The 18197-nt window shown below is 47.6% G+C and overlaps 1 protein-coding gene across 2 annotated transcripts in view; it reads right to left on the bottom strand.

Moving 5' to 3' along the window:
* The window catches only part of TMPRSS13 (transmembrane serine protease 13), a 29196-nt gene extending 25277 nt beyond the window's left edge, over nucleotides 1–3919 (bottom strand). For both annotated transcript variants that reach the window (XM_078058930.1, XM_078058931.1), the window contains exon 1: nucleotides 3635–3919. In XM_078058930.1, coding sequence (XP_077915056.1) covers nucleotides 3635–3655 — 21 coding nt within the window. In that variant the 5' untranslated portion in view covers nucleotides 3656–3919. The remainder of the gene's footprint in view (nucleotides 1–3634) is intronic.
* Between the last annotated feature and the right edge of the window lie 14278 nt (nucleotides 3920–18197).

Here is an 18197-nt window from a genome sequence, read left to right as displayed (position 1 = left end):
CCTCAGCTCCCTGATCTATAAAAGGAAGGGAGCGGACAGTCGGCTGTTTTCAAGCAGGGCTCCCAGAGCATGAGAGGTTCGGTGGAAATGCCTCCGGGACCAGGACCACTGTAGCAGGGAAAGGGCCTGGAGTCCTTCACCCCCCGCTTCGAACAGAGAAGACCCACTTGGCAGCTGTGTACAATAGGTCCACACATGGTTTCATTGGAACAAAAGCGGCTGCTGCTATAAAGAACTTGGAAATTACTGGCCTGGGCAAGCCCCGATGTTCCTTCTGGTTTACGATGCCTCATGAAAATGCCTCAGGGAATCCCCGTTAGACCAGTGTCAAAACACCTCCTTGTCCATTCATTCGTGTATTCATTCATTCGTTTGTTCATTCATCAAAGAGCTTAGAGAACATCGAGGACCTACTGCTGCCAAGGAAATGATCTCTGATGGCCCAGGGTCTTGTTGCCTCAGTTTCCCCCCATGTGCTTTCTATGCCAATGCTGTGGCATGGGGACACAGTTCAGGGCTGGTACCTCATGGAGGTGCCCTGGACAGTCCTGTGAGGGGAGCCACACTCCACGTGGTCCTGCCAGGGTCCTGACAAAGCCCCGGGTTCCCCGTGCGGGCTTCCCTCGTGCCTCCTCCCAGCACCCTGGCCGCCTCGCTGGGCCCAGTCCACCCCGCTGTTGCTATACCAAGAGGAAGCTGTTTTGCCAAAACAAGACACTTAAGCAAAGTGCCTATTGTTACATCAGCCGGCCTTCCCGCCCAGCATCCCAGCCTGGAGCCCCATACACACACTCCCACACATTCTCGTTCACATTTGACAAGTCACAGGGACAATTCAGGGGGAGGCAGGGCGGGATGGGCCAAGTGGAACGTTGCGTAGCATCAACGACAACATGGAACAGAGAGGTCTCATGTGAGGGCAGCGTGCTTGTAGGGCCAAAGGCAGGTGCCAAGGGTCTTGAGGGAGCCTGCGCTGTGGGGCCGACGGTACAGTGACCTGAGCCTATTGGTCTGCCATCTTAGGAACATGCCCTCCCCCTGAACCCACCCTGGGACCACCAGCCACTCTCAAGTCCACGACATCTGTGGTCTTGGACCGATTGAGAACCTGCTCTATTCTAAGAAGACCCAGTCTACAGGGGATTGCTGCTTTAGCAGTGGGTCTACTCAGTCTTTCTTTAATAAACATGGCACTTCTGTAAGCATTAAATGTGATACCTCTTGAAAAATGTGATACCTCTTTAAAAAAAACACAAAACACACACTGTTGTTAAAGAGCAAATGCACATATCCAGTGTGGCGCACCTGTAATTCCATTCCATATAATTCCGAAGACTGTCATGGAACCAGAGAGGGGCCTGGGGCGGGGGGGAGCAATTTGTTCAACCCTCGTCTTTGGTAGGTGGAAAAACTGAGACGTGGAGAGATTTGTCCACATTGTTAGAGGAATCAGGACTAGATCCTAGATGATGATGATAGGAGGAGGAGGAGGAGGATAATCTGAACACTCTATGCCAGATGCTATTTAAAAAGGGCCTTACAGAGATACCTGGGTGGCTCAGTCATAAGTGTCTGCCTTCAGCTCAGGTCATGATCCCAGGGTCCTGGGATCAAGTCCCACATCGGGCTCCTTGCTCAGTGGGGAGCCTGCTTCTCCCTCTGCCTGCCGCTCCCCCTGCTTGTGCTCGCTCTCTCTCTCAAATAAATAAATAAAATCTTTTAAAAATAAAAATAAGGCCTTATATGTCAAAGTCACTATTCTAAGACTCCTTGAAGTAAACACTATCTTTATTCCATTTTACAGATGAAGAAACTGAGGTACAAAAAGGTTGATTTGCCCGAAGTCACCGCTGACCCGGAATTTGGTCAGTGTTCTGTCCACAACATGCAGCTTCTCCTTGGAAGACCAAGAAGCTGAGAGCTTTCTCCACCTCCTGTCCAAGGTCCCACCTGAAGACCGAACCAATGTGCACAGGAGCCTTATCAGGCTTACGTCCCTTGGCCACCATCTTGCTCACTACTTTATGGAGCCGAAGGACCAAAACCGCAGTGTGCATCTCTGCCATGAAGCCCTTGGAGAAAAGGCGCGGCCATAGACAACCAGTTTCTCCCAGTCTGCTCCTCTTCAGTCCAACTGACCGGAAGAAATCTGCTGCAGGTAAGATTAAGAGCCCCAGGCAGCTCTCCCTGCCCCCACCCTAGGCTCACTATCTTGGAGGTTCTACCTTAAACAAGGGGGTGAATTTAAGAACCTTAAAGAAGGAAGTAATGTTTCAGTTCTTTCACTCCAAAGTAAGTTAGGACGGCCTCCCAGAACGAACATGGCACCTAGCACACCATTTAACACATCTTCCATCAGGAATGAAGTCTGCTCTCTACTCTCTGCCCCTCCAGTGACCTTCCATGTTGGTCCCAAACTCTGGAAAGATGAGCATCCTAGGCAGATGTCACCTCCATCACCCTGCCCAGGGACTGGCCCTACCATCCTTCAGACAAATCAGCCCTTCTCGCCCTTTGTATTTAGAGATCATCAAGTTAAGCCTCCCAGAAAGTCACCAACAAACACGCCCGATGGCTGTGACTATGGGTTCACCTTCCTCACACCTCAGACAAAACTCCATTCTGCCCATGCATTGCCCTTACTGCTCACCAGAGGCTCCAATGAGCCCAGAGGCCTGGGACCAAATGACCTCGGGGAGGTAGACAGGAATCAAGGAAAACAGTGCAGGAGGGAAGACCGGGAAAGAAAAGTCAGGAGGGGGCTGGAAGGATGGTGGGAAAAATGATGGTAAAAGTGGCAGAAACGTATCTGGGGTTCAGAATGGACCACAAGCCTCCTATAAGCTAGAATATAGGCTGAGCTGATCCTTCTCAAACCCAGAGCTGCCCCATCCTTCCCAGAGTCTCTGATTCTACTACTTCAGTAAAGAATAAAAGAAGGCAGAGAGAAGTTTAAAGAAGACCTAAGGAGAAGTTAGAGCACAAGAAGAATGTCCCTCAAGAAAAGAAAGCTGAGAACAAAATCTTTGGAAGCTTTCACATGTATAATTGGCTTTTCCACAGAGGACATTCTAGCTGCTCTCTGCCACCACCAAGAACAGAAGAAGAGGAAAGGAACCTGAGTTGTGGCAGAAGGAATTATGGTTAGACATGAAGCACTTTCAGAGCCTGAATATTATAAAGCCTGAAAATAAGTGACCAAAGGAGATTGAAAAATCCCCTTGCCGATCTTAAACACACATAGAAAGTCACATTTTCTAAGATGGTTTATGAGTCTAGTGAGGGGGTTAGCCAAGATAACCTTGAAGGCCAGCTGGAACGTGAAGTTTCAGTGATTTCTCAAGCCAGCAAAAGTGATGATCTAACAGCCAGGGTGGTCACAGCCCCCAGAGCAGGAGCCCAGAATTCGGGCCAGATCCCAAATCCCATCAGCTCCTCCCAGGGGCCCCTCCTAGAAACCCGCATAAAAGGAGGCCAAGCAATCTCAATCCCAAGAAGCTTCAAATGAGAAAAGCTACTTTCAATTTCCCCCAAAACCTGAGGCACACAGGTGGCCATGCCCTACCTCTCTCCCAGCCCTATCCCTGCTTCCCCAGTGCTGGGGAGTTCTGGCCCAAGGCCCATGGCCACTCACCCGGCTGCCATCCCTTTCCATGGTCTCCCGAGGGGTGAAGCTTCCAGGCTCAGCTGATGTCCACAGGAAGATCCATGTTGGCCCCTGTCTTCCCCGGCATGTGGGGAAAAAGGGGCTGGAAGGCTGAGGGCCAGCCCCCGCCAGATGGGGCGGGGAAGCGGGTTGGGACGTGTGAGGTAATCTCAAGTATAAACACCACCACAGAACTAGCCAGACCTGTCCCTCTCCCCTCCTCCGAGGCCATCCCAGTTACTCAGCGAATACCAAATACCAAATACCGGGAGTATGAAGCTATCTTTACTCCTGAAACTGCCCCCAGAGTCAGCTATGAGGAAACGAGGGGTTCCAGAATGCTTCTTTCAGAGGGGCATTCTGAGAGAAAAAGTCCAGGCCCTGTGAAGGCAGTCTTAGGCCTGTCAACCTGAGCACCTAAAACAGATGTTCCCGGGCCCTCTGAGGTAGGACCCTGTTCCTAAAGGGAACGTCCAAGGCCAGGGACCATAGCCCCACCCAGGGCAGGACGGTGTCAACCTTCACCTCCAAGGACCACATGTCCAAATCCCAAATCAAGGCTCACGGCAAAATTTTCATTTCCTGAACTCTGTTTCTATGAAAACTCTTACCAAAGAAATTAAAATCAAACAACCTCTAATTATACCCATAGTGAATTTCCCCTATGGAAAACAATAAAACGTTATGAAACAACACATCAAAAGCCAATTAGAATAAAACATAGAAGTATCTGAATGGAAACCGTTCTAAGAAATTAGAACTAGCTGACTCAGGGTCCCCTAGCTAGGCCCCATTCTGATCCTCAGAGTCGGAAGAAACACAGGAAGAGCCACCTCCCAAGGGGTGCTCAGCACCCCCAAACCCAGCAGAGCTGCTACTGAGGCGTATCAGGTAAGCTTTGGGAAGAACTTGAGTGACTGAGCATTTGGGGGCACAGAGGCCATAGAATGGCAGACTTTTTCCAGGTTGAAGGAAGCCCAGAGACCATCTAGTGCTTTGGTCCTCTCGTTTTATAGATGGAGAACCAGCCCGAGAGCCTGAGCATCCGCACACAAGTCACGGGAAACAAAGAGCAGCAACAACCGTGATAGGGTGCTGGGTCTCCTGCCAAATGCTTTACATACAGCAATGCGTGTAATCCTCACAGCAATGCTATTCATCCGTCCTTCACTCAGTCACCCAACAAACATTCGCGTGCTTCTGACATGCCTGGAGCTGCTCTAGGTGTTGGGGACACGGGGACAAAGCAAATACCCCTGCCCCATGGCACTAGCCTTGGGGTAGAGGCAGGGCCGACAAAAATAAACAGATAAATGATGATAGATAGATAGATAGACAGGCAGACAGATAGATATGATAGAACAGTATATGAGAAAGTGAGAAGTTCTATCAAGAAAAAGCAGGCAAGAGGAGCAAGAGGGCTGGGAGCAGACTTACAGTCTGAAACAGGGAGGTCAGGGAGCACTTCACTGGGGTGACCCTTGAGCAAAGACTTCAAGGAAGTGACCACTATTCTCCCTACTTACATGGTAGAAAACAGAAAGTTTAAACTCAGAATGGAAGCCGTCAGCTCCAGCTTCAGGTGTCTTGAGGGAAACTTAATCCCGAAGCAGAAGGATGGAGGAGAGAACTTTCGGAGGGCCCAGACAGGGACCCGGAGGTCCTCCAATCTTGAGTTATTTTCAGTGTCACATTCCTGGCTCTCCAAGAGAGCAGGACTTAGCCGCAGACCACATGCCCTTCCTGCGGTCTTGACCAGCCTGCCACGGCAGAGGGACCACTCCCACATGGTCATCCAGTCCTGAGGAGATGCCTCCTTTTCCCTCTCTCCGGGGGAGCGCCCAGCCCCCACTCTGGCCACCAGAGAGCTATGAGGCTGTTGCTGAGCCTTGGCATTCATCACTGCATCCCCCAGGCAGACCACTGGGCCCCCAGGATCACCCTCCACCTTTTCCCCCCAAAGGTCCCACCAACCTCTGGGAAGAGCTCAGACTTGGGGTTCTGGGCCAATGGGAGCAGATGAAAACCCCGACTCGGGGGTGAAGGCCAGTTCCATGAACTTGGAGGTCTTCAGATTGAACATCTGGAAAGGGGCAATGACATGTCCGACCAGAGAATGTGTCCAGCACCAGGTAGGCCCTGAAGAAATGTCAGTTTTCTTGCTTGCTGTTTCATCAGAGACACAAGCTGGCCCATCCCAGCATCCTTGCTGACCGAGCCACCGACCCGTATGGAATCCCCGCCATCCTCGGTTCAGTTCAGCAAGCACTGGCTGCCCAGCACCAGGCCCCACCGGAGCTACTGGGCGAGGGGTGGCGAGCAACAGAAAGGCGGGGAGCCTGCGTCGGAAGAACTCACAGCATATGTGTTCAGGCTGGGGCAGAGGTGAAACACTAAGGAATCAAATTCTTTGCTGATAGTTTTATTTCCGGAGGGAAGGGCCTAGGGTGGCACAAGCTCTGGACTCTTCCCCCAACAGAGCTGGCCTTGGAGGCCTGCCCCTGCCCTTGACTTTGGCACCTGAACTCGGCCAGGCTCTGCCCTCTCCTGCCTCCTCGGAAGGAAGGAGACACCTGTCTACACCATCCCTGCCCCCTCCCTCTAGCTCCCTGGCCCACGACTACCCCACCCGGAGGCTAGCAGCAGCACCCCAGGCCCAGGTGTCCATTTACCCTACCTTTCCCCGACCACCAGTGGGGACCTCAGGCCGGCCACCAGGCCCATTCATAGCCAGTCACTTCCCACCTCCTGCTTATTTCCATCCGAGGTGGAGTTTTACATAAAAAATGCATCTGCCGTGCAAACGAGCACGGGCTTCAAGGCAGCCAGAGGGAGAGAGCGAGGAGCGACAGAAAGCTCGCTCCTATTTTGAGACTGAAGTCCCAGCTCTCTGCTGTCATGTCTGCTCCAGCTGCCACCACCAGCTCCTTCCTGGGGCTCTAGATGGAAACAGGGTTCTTGCCCATTCCATTCCCACCACCTTGTCATCGAAGCTTCTCTTTCCTGAATCCTCCTTCATCGGCTTCACTCCCAGATCACCTCCTGAGCTCCCTCCGTGAAACCCCTGAGGACCCTTCCCCCCACTTTGCACCCCGCTTCCGAGCTTCTCCATCACTCAGAGCACACCAGAGGGGCTTCCCTCCGGGCCCGAGGGGGCCAGACACAGACCACGCACTCAGAGGCCAGGCAGGGCAGCAGAGAGGAGACACTGAGCCCACCTCAAGGGGAGAGTCAGCAGGAGAAAGCCCCTGAGCCAGAGCCTGTCCCCCCCGCCCCTTCGGCGTCGTGCCCTCTCTGAACGCAGAGCGGCCCGGCCACTGCCCGGGACCCACACCACGCATCTGCCAGTGTACTCCTGGAGATTGTAACCGGAGGCCAGGTAGGGTCGGGGTAGTTTTTCTTTTTTCAAGCCAAGAAAAACAGTCCATAAGACTAAACCAAGTCCCTGGTCTCCAGCTGGCCTCTCAGCCAACCCTAAGGAAGGCTTACAGGGGCCTCTGCTGGTGAGGCAACTCTGGGGCTCCCTATTTCCAGCAGATATTGGGCCTCTCATCTGGGTGATGGGGACAGGAGAGGGAGGGGGGACAGGAGAGGGAGGAAGGACAGGCGCAGCCGGGAGGGGAAGCCAGAAAATCAACATGGGCAGGAAGCCTGAGGTTGGCCAAAGGACCCCTTCATGACCCCCCCCCCCCAGCGGGTCTGCACCTCGGAGAGCCTAGAACCGGAAACCCAGGAGTCAGGGTTTCTCTTAGTCGTGGGCTTTACCGCCCCTTGTGTCTTGTTGGGGACCAGCAGGGGACAGAGGGGAACAAAGCCTTGCCCTTCTCCCTGTAATCGTCATTGTGCTCATGGCATCATCCCAAATCCATGACTAGATGGGATAAACTAGGTTAGAAGCCTCCGGCAGAACCACCGGCAGCCTCAGGACACGCCGGGCCCCCCCTTCCGCACAGGTGAACAGCGGGCAGTGGGCCCTGGGCCAGTGCTGCCACTGCGTCCTCCCGGGTGGCCCCTCTGGGACACCCCGACCTGGTAGCTGCCCAGCTGTCCCCAGATGGCTCCCAGGAGTGGGAAATACCACCATCTGGGGCTGGTTCTGACTATTTAGATGCCACCTGTTTCCAAGAAAGGATTTGACACAGCTGGTCTTCCTCGTGATTCGCCCACACCCGTTTCTCTGTAGGTCCCAGCTCCCCTCCTTGGGGACATCTGCAAACGTCAAATCCCACTTCCTCGTGACCGCCTTCTCTCACTCGAGGGCGACAGTTCGGTGAGCCTGCGAGTCTGCTCTCTTCCACCTGAACACATCCCCTTCTTCCCTTGCTCCCGGTGTGAGGTGACTTCAAGTCCCCTCACCCCCGTGGATTGCTCCAAGACCAGCCCCACAGACCCTGGGCCCCTCCTGAAGTGTGGGCTCAGAGCCGGGGCCCCCACAGCCATATTTACACGGGCTCCTCCTTCAGATAAAACCAACCAGTCGTTCTCTGGAACGACCCATTGGGCTGCTCCTATTTCCACAGAACTGGAGCCGTTGCGGACAGACCAGCAATGCTGACAGCCATGCGGGGCTCAAGCTCAGTAGAGGTAAACACGAACCCACCTGCACACAGCTGGACTCAGACATTCACAGAGTAAGTGAGGATGAGCCAGAAGCACACTACAGTGAGCCACGAGACTCCCACATTCAGACAGGAATGTCTTTACTCCTCTCTGATCCATCTGAGAAAGGCTTTCTGGAGGAGAGGATGAGATTCCAGAAGGTTCTAGAAAGACAGGCAGTAAGACAGTCTGGCATTGTGGGGCTGTCACGGGGAGCTTGATAGGCCTGGAAGGAAAGGAACATTCAGAGCAGTGGGTGTTGAGTGGTCTGTGGAGGGGACTTTGAGGTCAGATAGTCATGAATCACAGATCCTCCAGGTACATACCTTAGGATATGTCTTTGGGCAAGTTACTATCTTAGCACCCCAGCTTCCTCATCTGTAAAATGGGGATAATTGTTCCTCTCAAATAAAGTATTTATGTCCATTCAGTGACATCGTTTGTATAAAACATTCAGCACAGGACGTGGTACATAGTGCCCACCGATAAATAATAGCCATTATGATATGATTATAATTTCTAAGTTTGGTTGAACAACAAATAGTGCTCTGAGCAGCTGTGGAGAGGATTAAGATGTGTGCTTTGAATCTGAAGCCCAAACAGAAGGGTCCTTCGCTGGGAGTTGGGCGGAGAAAGCCCGGGGCTAAGACTCACAGCTGAGCTTCCGTTGCAGCTCTCTGACTTCTGAGCAAATTCTTCCCCCGGCCCCCAGAGCTCAGCTTTCTCATCTTTAAAAGTGAGGTCCCTTTCAAGTCTGGAGAGCCTAGCAATCTCTAAGTAGAGAGATCTGGCACAAGAAAAGAAAGCCGAGACAGATAATCAGGTGGTTTGGAGCTCCTGGCCAAAGAGCAGAGAAACCGAGGATCTGACAGAAACAGAGTCACAGTTTGAGGAGAAAGAAAATACCCCCAAATGTTGTCCAGAGAGACATGAGCAGAAAAACGATCAGAAACCAGGCAGAAAGCAAAAACAGCTGCAATAGGCAATAAATGAAACTTTTGAGTAGAAGTTATATATTCATGGTGAAAAATAACAAAAGCACCAGGAAATAAAAACTCACATTTGCAAAGCACTTGAAACAGACACGTATTATTTTAGTTTATCCTCAGAACACAGTTGCATGCAGTTAGTATTACTCTCCCTTTTTGTAACAAAGAAGCCAAGACTCAAAGAAATAAGCTCCCCGGTGTCAACAGCTTGTAAGAGACAGAACGAATGCTCAAATCCCCGCTTTCAGCCACCACCTCTCTCTGCTCTTACCATGACGTGCCAGCAGTAATAGAAACGTATAACGGGGCATTATACTTCTAAATGTTCTTGAGTATCAATATACTGTCTTAATAATGAGGTGGAACATGTTAAGTTTGTGCATTCTTGTTAGAACCTTTGCATTCTTTATAACCCAGAGTATTTTTAAAAAAATGTTTTGATGCAATTCTTTTCCTAGCTTAATTTTTTTCAGCTGTTCCAGATGTGTTTTTATCAGAGCAGATGAAAAGTGGGAAGGCACTGAAGGTGATCCCCCGCAGGTCCCCAGATTAATCACGCTGTGTTTTGCCAACTGTCATCGAGAGATAGACGTTTATATTGTCTGCTCAGTGAAAGGGAAATGTTATGCATTTTGAGTTTTTTGCTTTTCAAACGTGAATCATTAAAAAAGATACAAAGTTATCCAGACTTTAAACCTAGTTAACATGAGACATTTCAGGTATCCGCAGGTGGCTGCATTACTCCATTTCTCGAGGTGATTCAAAGTTTGGAAAGAAAACATGAGCTTTTCTGCTTTTTTGGCTCTCAAAAGACTTTTCAGTTTAGAACAAATTAATCTAAAGGAATATGGGGTTTTTCCTATGCACACGGATGTTAAGACTTTGAATAATCACATTTGCAAAGCGCTTTCTCTTTGTTTATCTCATCTAGTCCTTAGGATATCCAAGGTAGGAGGAATAGGTTAAGAGTCTCAGGAAAGCCCAGAGAGGCTCCAAGTCCCAGTGGTGGCCTGGCTGAGCCTGTCTTCAGCCAAAGGTCCTCCAAGACTCCACTTCGCAACATTAATGGTCTGTCCCGCACAGCCTGAGAGGCCCTTAGTACCTATGAGCAATATGCAATTCATGCAGATATGAATACTTCCCTCGAACCTGTCCCTGCTGCCAACATATAGCCCTTCTTAAGGACGATGCATGTTGACCTAGGTCCAGCCCTGGCTTGGCCACTTCCCAGAAGGGAGACCCTGGTCAATCACTTCACCTGAACTCTCTCAACTGCGATCCAGCACAGATAAGGTGCACTCTGCCTGCCCCTTAGAGACCAAATGGTACCATGAGATGGCCCCTAGGAAACCCAGAAGTATTCTAAGACCATCAAACATTATTACTAGAAGCTTAAAACTATACGAACAGGTCTCCCTACAGTTGTCTTCACTCCACACTTTGGAGCTCTGCTACGTGCCCTTTTGTAAGACATTAGAATTCACGCTCAGCCTTCCAGGTGTTACGAGTTTATGTTGTTTTCTTCTCAGCCTTAGTTTGCCCACATGAAGGGGTCCTGATGTTCCTGGTAGTTCCTGCTAATACCCCCTTAGTCATAGAAACACTGAGGTAGGGCAGGAGTTCCCCAGAATCATTCCGGAAGTTCCCCAGAATCATTCCTGAAAACATCCAGATTCCACTAGCCTTTGGGCTGGGACTGCCCTTTGGACCATCCACAAGAAGGCTGCATCCAAAACTGGAGTAACTCCTAGATCCCTTTCTTGAGTAAAAACAGAAGACTCAGGCCCACTACCTAAGGTTAGGGTGTGGATCATTTTGCTGGGATGTGTTCCCTTCCATTTTGCAAATCAAAGCCCATGCCCTCAGCCCCTAAAATCTTGCTTCATTTTTATACATTTGTAAGCAGTTATTTACTGTGCCCCTATTGTATTCCAAGTACTGCTAAGGACACTAAAATAGAGCAGGAGAAGCTCAACATTGTACTGTTCTCATGGACCTTTCCCTCTACCCTTGCCCTCCTCAGCTTAGGACTTTGCTAATGGAAAAGAACAGCTAATGTATATTGAACCTTCTTTATGTGCAGCATCTTAGTTAATTGCCACACCAACCTTATGAATAGATATTTTTATTCCCATTTTACAGAGGAGGAAGCAATCGAGTCTCAAAAAGGATAATTTGCCTAAGACCACATAGCTAAAAAGTGCTGGAAATGGGGTTTGAATCCAATCTGTTTGACCTTCTGAAACCACTTTTAATGCTATTCTGTGCTCCCCTACACAGTCTCCCCATTCAGTGCCAGCTTCATAAAAATCTTAGTGGTCATTCAGTCTTCCAGAAAATTCATGAAGCTTTAAATAAGGTCTGTTCTCTCAGAGATTCTTGGAGAATGTTACTTGACATTTTTTTGTATAGACAAGTTTGCAATTTTCTCTGTGGTTGGTTTTCTGTTCTAAGCTAGTTTTCTGTTCTTATCTATAAGGCAATACAACATCATGTTAAGAATGCAGAGTAGAATGGGGCACCTGGGTGGTACACTCAGTTAAGTGTCCAATTCTTGGTTTAGGATCAGGCTGTGATCTCAGGGTGGTGATATCAAGCCCCACCTTGGGCTCTGCACTCAGCGTAGAGTCTGCTTGGGATTCTCTCTCCCTCTCCCTTTCCCCTTACCCCCACCCCTGCCCCGTTCTCACTTTCTCTCTCTCAAATAAATTTTTAAAAATCTTAAAAAAAAAAAAAAAAAAAAAGAATGTAGACTATGGTTAAGAAAAAAAAAGCTAACCGCCTAGGTTGGAATTCTGATGATATTACTTACAAATTTACTATCTGAATCTGTTTCTTCATCTGTAAAAGAGAGGGAATAATAATATCCATCCCATGGGTTATAATATCCCATTATTGTCCCATGGAGTTATAAGGATTAAAGGAGAGAACACTTAACAAAACGGTAGTGTGTGCATCACACAACTTTCCTCTTCAACACAATTTTTTCAATAGTCTTGGATCTTGGAACTTTTCAATATATTTACAAAGTCTAAATCACCAAGCATTGCAAACTGACTGCTCTCTAGCTGGATTAAGGTAATTGTGTTGGGAAAAACTGTTCTTTCTGTATTTCTCCCTTACCACCACACTCATAGCACTTCTGACACCAGATGTGTGGGGTTCTCCCCCCACCCCCCCACACTAAGCAATTGTGACACCAGCTGGGTGTCCTACAGCTTAACTCGATTCTGTTGCTGGCTACCTGGAGACAGCAGCGGATCCCACAGGTTGAAGGCTCCGCCCCACGAGAAGCGCACATCCCCCACCTTGACTTCAGCTGCCAATCAGAAGTAGTAGGTCTCTAGGTTACTCACAGCTTCTGTCCAACATGGCTGCATATTGGAGGTTCCTGTGACCTTCCCCTCAGATTCAATTATTTGCTAGAATGGCTCATGGAACTCAGGGAAACACTTAGGTTTACTAGTTTATTAAAGGATATGAAAAAGGATACAGATGAACAGCCAGATGAAGAGATACATAGGGTGAGGTCTAGGAAGGGGGTCCTAAGCACAGAAGCTTCTGTCCCTGTGGAGTTGGGGTGCCTCATCCTCCCAGTACGTGGATGTGTTCACCAAGCTGGAAGTTCCCTGAACTCCATACTATTGGGATTTTAGGCACAATCTATTATTACCTCCATTTCCAGCCCCTCTCCCCTCCCTAGAGAATAGCAGACATGTTCTAATCATAGCTTGGCCTTTCTGGCAACCAGTCCCATCCAGGAGCCCATCCAGAATTGCCTCATTAGAACAAAAGACACTCTTATCACCCAGGAAATTCCAAGGGTCTTAGGAGCTCTGTGTCAGGAACCAGGGTCAAAGACTAAATAGCAGAACAAAAGATTCTCCTAGCACTCCTATTTACAGGGGTTTCAGGAGCCCTATGTCAGAAACTAAAGGCAGAGACCAAGATATATATTTCTTATTATTTCCAAATATATTTCATTCAATTTGGACAGTATGACTTGTATCTGAACTAACTGCCAACATCTAGAAAGAAGTCTGGTCTCCCTTCCAAGATTGGCCAATACTTTGTCCATAATGTGCACTCAATAAGTACTCACTAATTGACTGATATAACTCTTTTGCATCCCCCTCACAATGTCTAACACAAATCCAAGCAATCAGTCAACAAGTCTTTATTGAATCTCTACTATGTGCCAATCAGGAATTACTTAATAACTAAATTTCTTCCACTGATATCCCCATCACTAAAAAATATTACTGTGAAGAGGATCCACCTCACAGGGCCATAGAAGAATGAACTGGGATGACCTGCATAGAGCCATTCATTGCATGGTCTCAGTGCTCAGGAGATGTTCACCATCAGACTTACAGAACATCAGAACTAGAAAGAACCTCAGAAATCCTCTTTTCTGAATCATTCATTTAAACTTTTGAGTCCAGGGTAACCCTCTGACACCTTGTGGCAGAGTCTTTGAGAAGCCAGGATTCAAAAGACCTGCTTCCCGCACCCGGCCTTCCCTCCCAGGCCTCAGCCCACAACTTGGAGTCTGAAGACTGCCCAAGGCTGCTTTGGTTCAATACCAAACCACAGGCCCTGGTATACCAAGATTAAAGCTTCAAGGCAAACCACGAGGTTAACCAGCCAGCTAGCCTCAGCCCTGGCTGGAACCACCATGGCCCCATCCGCCCTGGGTCCCAGTTTTGGAGTGAGGAGTGAAGAGTGAGGAAGGCCAGAGAGCCCTCCTGTGCAGCCACCACTCCCCTCCTCCCAGTGCTGGGTGCCCTGGCTTTCCACTCGCCCCAGGTGTCTGGAAGTTCTTGTTCTCCCAGTCTGCACTGGGGCCAAGGTTGATGTGACGCAATACAGCCCCAGTCATCAGCCCCAAGTTCAGTTTAATTATCCACACAGGCAGATGACACATACAGAGGGGCTAAGGAGGGGTAATTACCCGGGTGGGGTGACAGAGGCCGGGTGACTAAGAGAGTGCTTTGCTCTAGCTGCAGAGAGCTGCAGAGAAAATTGCCAGGAGCCCCTTCTGGGCCTGGACCCTGTCTGGCCCTCCAGGACACCATTCCTATGAGGTCTCCCACGGCACCCCTGGGGCCTCCATGGGAATAGGATCCCCAAGGGGGACAGGGCCTGCACACAGATAGTATGAGTGGCCTGCGTCAGTTGTGCATTTCCAAAATAAAGTAGAGTTCAGTCTAGACACATGGGCCCAGAGACCAGCTCATGCGGCATGTCTTCCCTGATTTGTCTTCCCCAAGAGCCAGGACATGGTAAGAAGGAGCAAATTCATTCATTCATCTCACACACACACACACACACACACACACACAACTTAACTACTTTATTGAGACAGAATTCCCTTCCATACAATTCACCCACTGAAAGTGTACAGTTAAATGCCATTTGGTATATTCACAGTTATGCAACCATTACCACAATCAATTTTAGAACATTTTTCTCATCCCAAAAAGAAACACCCTACTCATTAGCAGTACTCTCCATTTCTCCCCCAACTTCCCTCTCTCAGCCATAGGCAACCACTAATCTTTCTGTCTCAGTCGATTTGTCTATTCTGGACATTTCCAATAAATGGAAACATACAATATGTGGCCTTTTGTGACTGGCTTCTTTCATTCGTCATAGTGTTTTCAAGATTCATTCATGTTGTAGCTTGTATCAGTGCTTCATCATTCCCGGCTCAGTCGGTATTGCGTGGGACTCTTGATCTCGGGGCTGCGAGTTTGAGCCCCATCTTGGGTGTAAAGATCACTTAAAAATAAAATCTTTTAAAAATACTTCATTCCTTTTTATTGTGGAATAATATTCCCTTGTATGATTATACCACCCTTAGTTGATCTACTTGTCAGTTGATGGGCATTTGGGTTATGGTCGTTGGGTTATTGTCGGTTGATGGACACTTCTTGGCTATTACAAATCATGCTGCTGTGCACATTTATCTACAAGCATTTATGTGGACATATGCTTTCAGTTCTGTTGGGTATATACCCAGGAACGGAATTGCTGGGGTATATGATAATTCCACATTTAACCTTTTATGAAACTTTTCCACAAAAGATTTTGAAGGACAGTGTACCACTGTATTTGTGATGAAGGTCACACCCAGGTGGAAATAAGTTGTATTTGAATAGCATGTTGTATGGTGGATACTTTTGCTTTGTCTAACCTGAAGTAGGTAGGTAGCGTCTACTCAATTCCTTTGTTTAAAAACTTTCTAGAAATCTTTCACTTAAGACATTGTGGAAATGCCATTAAAAAGATGAGCTAAGGATTACTGAATCTACCATATGGAGTGAAAATGGTAACATATAACCAACTCCAAGAAACCAGAAAACAGGAATTAATATAAACAAGCAGCTCCTCTTTCTCCAGGATTCCAGTTTGGATGCTCCATATCCTACGGTGGTCCCCTCCCTGAGGGCCTCTTTCAAGTGTCTCAAACTACACTTCTCTTAGTTAGACTTGTCTATGCAATCACTTACTTGTGTCTGGACTTTATTTGGCTAATCAACGTACATGTTTGATAAAAACCCAGATTTTATAAGAAAATCCATGTCATTTGTTTTGCTAAGGACTTGCTTCTAATCAATCACTTCCACAAAAATATTTAGAGCAGTCAGTATTATCCCTGGGATATCTCTGTTAGGGTAAATTTGTGTGCAAGTAACAGAAAACTCACTAGCTTGGGGAAAAAAAAAACTCAGTAGCATGAAAAAATATTAAATGATTGAAGCTAGGTGCATGGAGATTGAGAGGTGTCCATACTTCTATTTCTTGAACAGCATGGTAGTTGCAAGGATGTTCACCCTGGAATAGCTTATTAAGCTAAGTGTTGGGTTTGTGAGGTTTCTTTGTGTCTGTGTTTTATTCTTTTTTTTTTTCTTTCAAAAAAAAGGAATAAAAATAAAATGTATTACCCTACATCAGAGGAAGTCCTCAGTGAGCACAGGCTCCGGAGATGGTTGATTCAGTTCAACAATGCCACCCTCAGAGTCCACACCTTTCTTCAGCCAATACTCCCGGCCAAGATCTTAGCCAGACCCAACAGCATTCTGGGAAACAGAAAGCATGGACTCCTAATGCTTGCTTTTAAGCCATCCAATTTGATTCTTCAGAACAGCAGCATGCTGAGTATCACCTCAGAACTTGTTAACAAAAATGTAGATTGTCTGGACTTATCCCTGACCTGCTGGACCAGAAACTCTGGCAGTGGGACCTAAGATCCTCTGTTTTTCCGAGCTCCTCAACTGATTCTGATGTGCTCAGGTTTAAGAACCATGGCAGATAGCTGTGAGACACTTCCAGGTCCCAAGGCTGCCCAACCACTCAGCTTTCACATCACCTGCAGCTTTTCTCTGTCCAATTAGCCATAATTTGGTCATATGTCTACTCCTGGACCCAATCCCAGTCAAAGGTGGTGGAATCACATTGATTGGCTTTAGACTAATAATCTGGTATGGAGTAAGAGAATAACTGACTATGTTTCTTCTCTCTCTTTTCTCTCTCTCTCTCTCTCTCTCGCTGTATCTCCTACCATTTTGATGGGTTATATTGCACATCTTCCAGTCAAAGAAGTAACTTCCTAATGGATTGAACTGATGCCAGAGTTAATTTTTGGAACCCAAAATGAAGCTTTTGAAGTAACAATTAAACACACTTGTATTTAAAAAAAAAAAAAAAAAAAAAAGATTTTGAAGGCCTCCTATGTGCCAGGCCCAGGCTAGGTGCTGGGTATTCTGACCAAATCTGGTGAAAATATCTGATCAAACTCTAGTGAACAAAACAGATGTGATTCCTGTCCTCCTGGAGCTCAAATTCTAATAAGGAAGACAGGCAGTAAGTAAGTAAAAGTAAGTAAGCAGAATCATTACACATCAATGGAAAGAAAACCAATGAATCAGGGCAGAATGAGGGAGTTGCTTTGGATGGAGCAGTCTGGAAGGTCCCAGAGAAAGAGGCTGTCAGGCAAATTGGAGTCAGTGTTCTAGGTAGAGGGAAGAGCTCAGTGAGTTTGAGGAACAAACAAGAGCATCATGGTGGGAGTGGAATGAGCAAGGACAAGAGCAGTCGTAAGGCCCTACAAATCACAGGCAACAGTCTGAATTTTATTCTGCGTGCAATGAAAAGCCATTGTGTCCTTTTAAGTAAATGGTGGGCGGGGGGGAAGATAGTAGCATGATCTGATTCTTTTTTTATTTATTTTTATCTTTATTTATTTTTTTAAGTAAACTCTACACCCAGGATGGGGCTCAGACTCACAGCCCTGAGATCAAGAGTCACGTGCTCTATTGACTGAGCCAGCCAGGTGCCCCCTTTTTTAAAAAATCAGACTTAGTGAACTATAATTTATGTACAATAAGCTTCACTTTTCTAGAGTGTGAGGTTTGATGAGCTCTGACAAATATCACTGTGGCGTAGCTATGACTGCAATCAAAATACACAGTATTTCCATCTCCCCACAAGTCTCTCTAATGCTTTTTTCAATCAGTCCCCTGTCCACACCCCAGCCCCTGACAACCCCAGTTTCATTTTTTTGTGCTTTCCTCAAATGTCGTGTAAATGTAATCATAAATATACACCACCTAGTGTGTGGCTTCTTTCACTGGGCATGATGTTTTTGAGATCAATCCATGTTGGTATATGGAAATAGTTTGCTCCTTCTTTACTGCTAGTGGTATTCCATTGTATGGATATGCCACAAGTTGTCCCTTGACTAGCTGATTGACATTTGGGTTGCTTTTAGTGGTTAACATGAATAAAGTGCCATGACTATTCATGAACATCTTTCTATGAACATGTTTTCTTTTCTCTTGAGTAAATAGGAGTAGAATCGCTAGGTCAGATGGTAAGTTTATGTTTAAATTTATTTAAAAAATACTAAACTGGGGCACCTGGGTGTCTCAGTTGGTTAAGTGTCTGACTCTTGATCT

This window comes from Halichoerus grypus, chromosome 11 (assembly GCF_964656455.1).
Source record: "Halichoerus grypus chromosome 11, mHalGry1.hap1.1, whole genome shotgun sequence".
NCBI classification, from domain to species: domain Eukaryota; kingdom Metazoa; phylum Chordata; class Mammalia; order Carnivora; family Phocidae; genus Halichoerus; species Halichoerus grypus.
The sequence above is the reverse complement of the archived record's forward strand: the minus strand, read 5'-3'. Positions and strand labels throughout refer to the sequence as shown.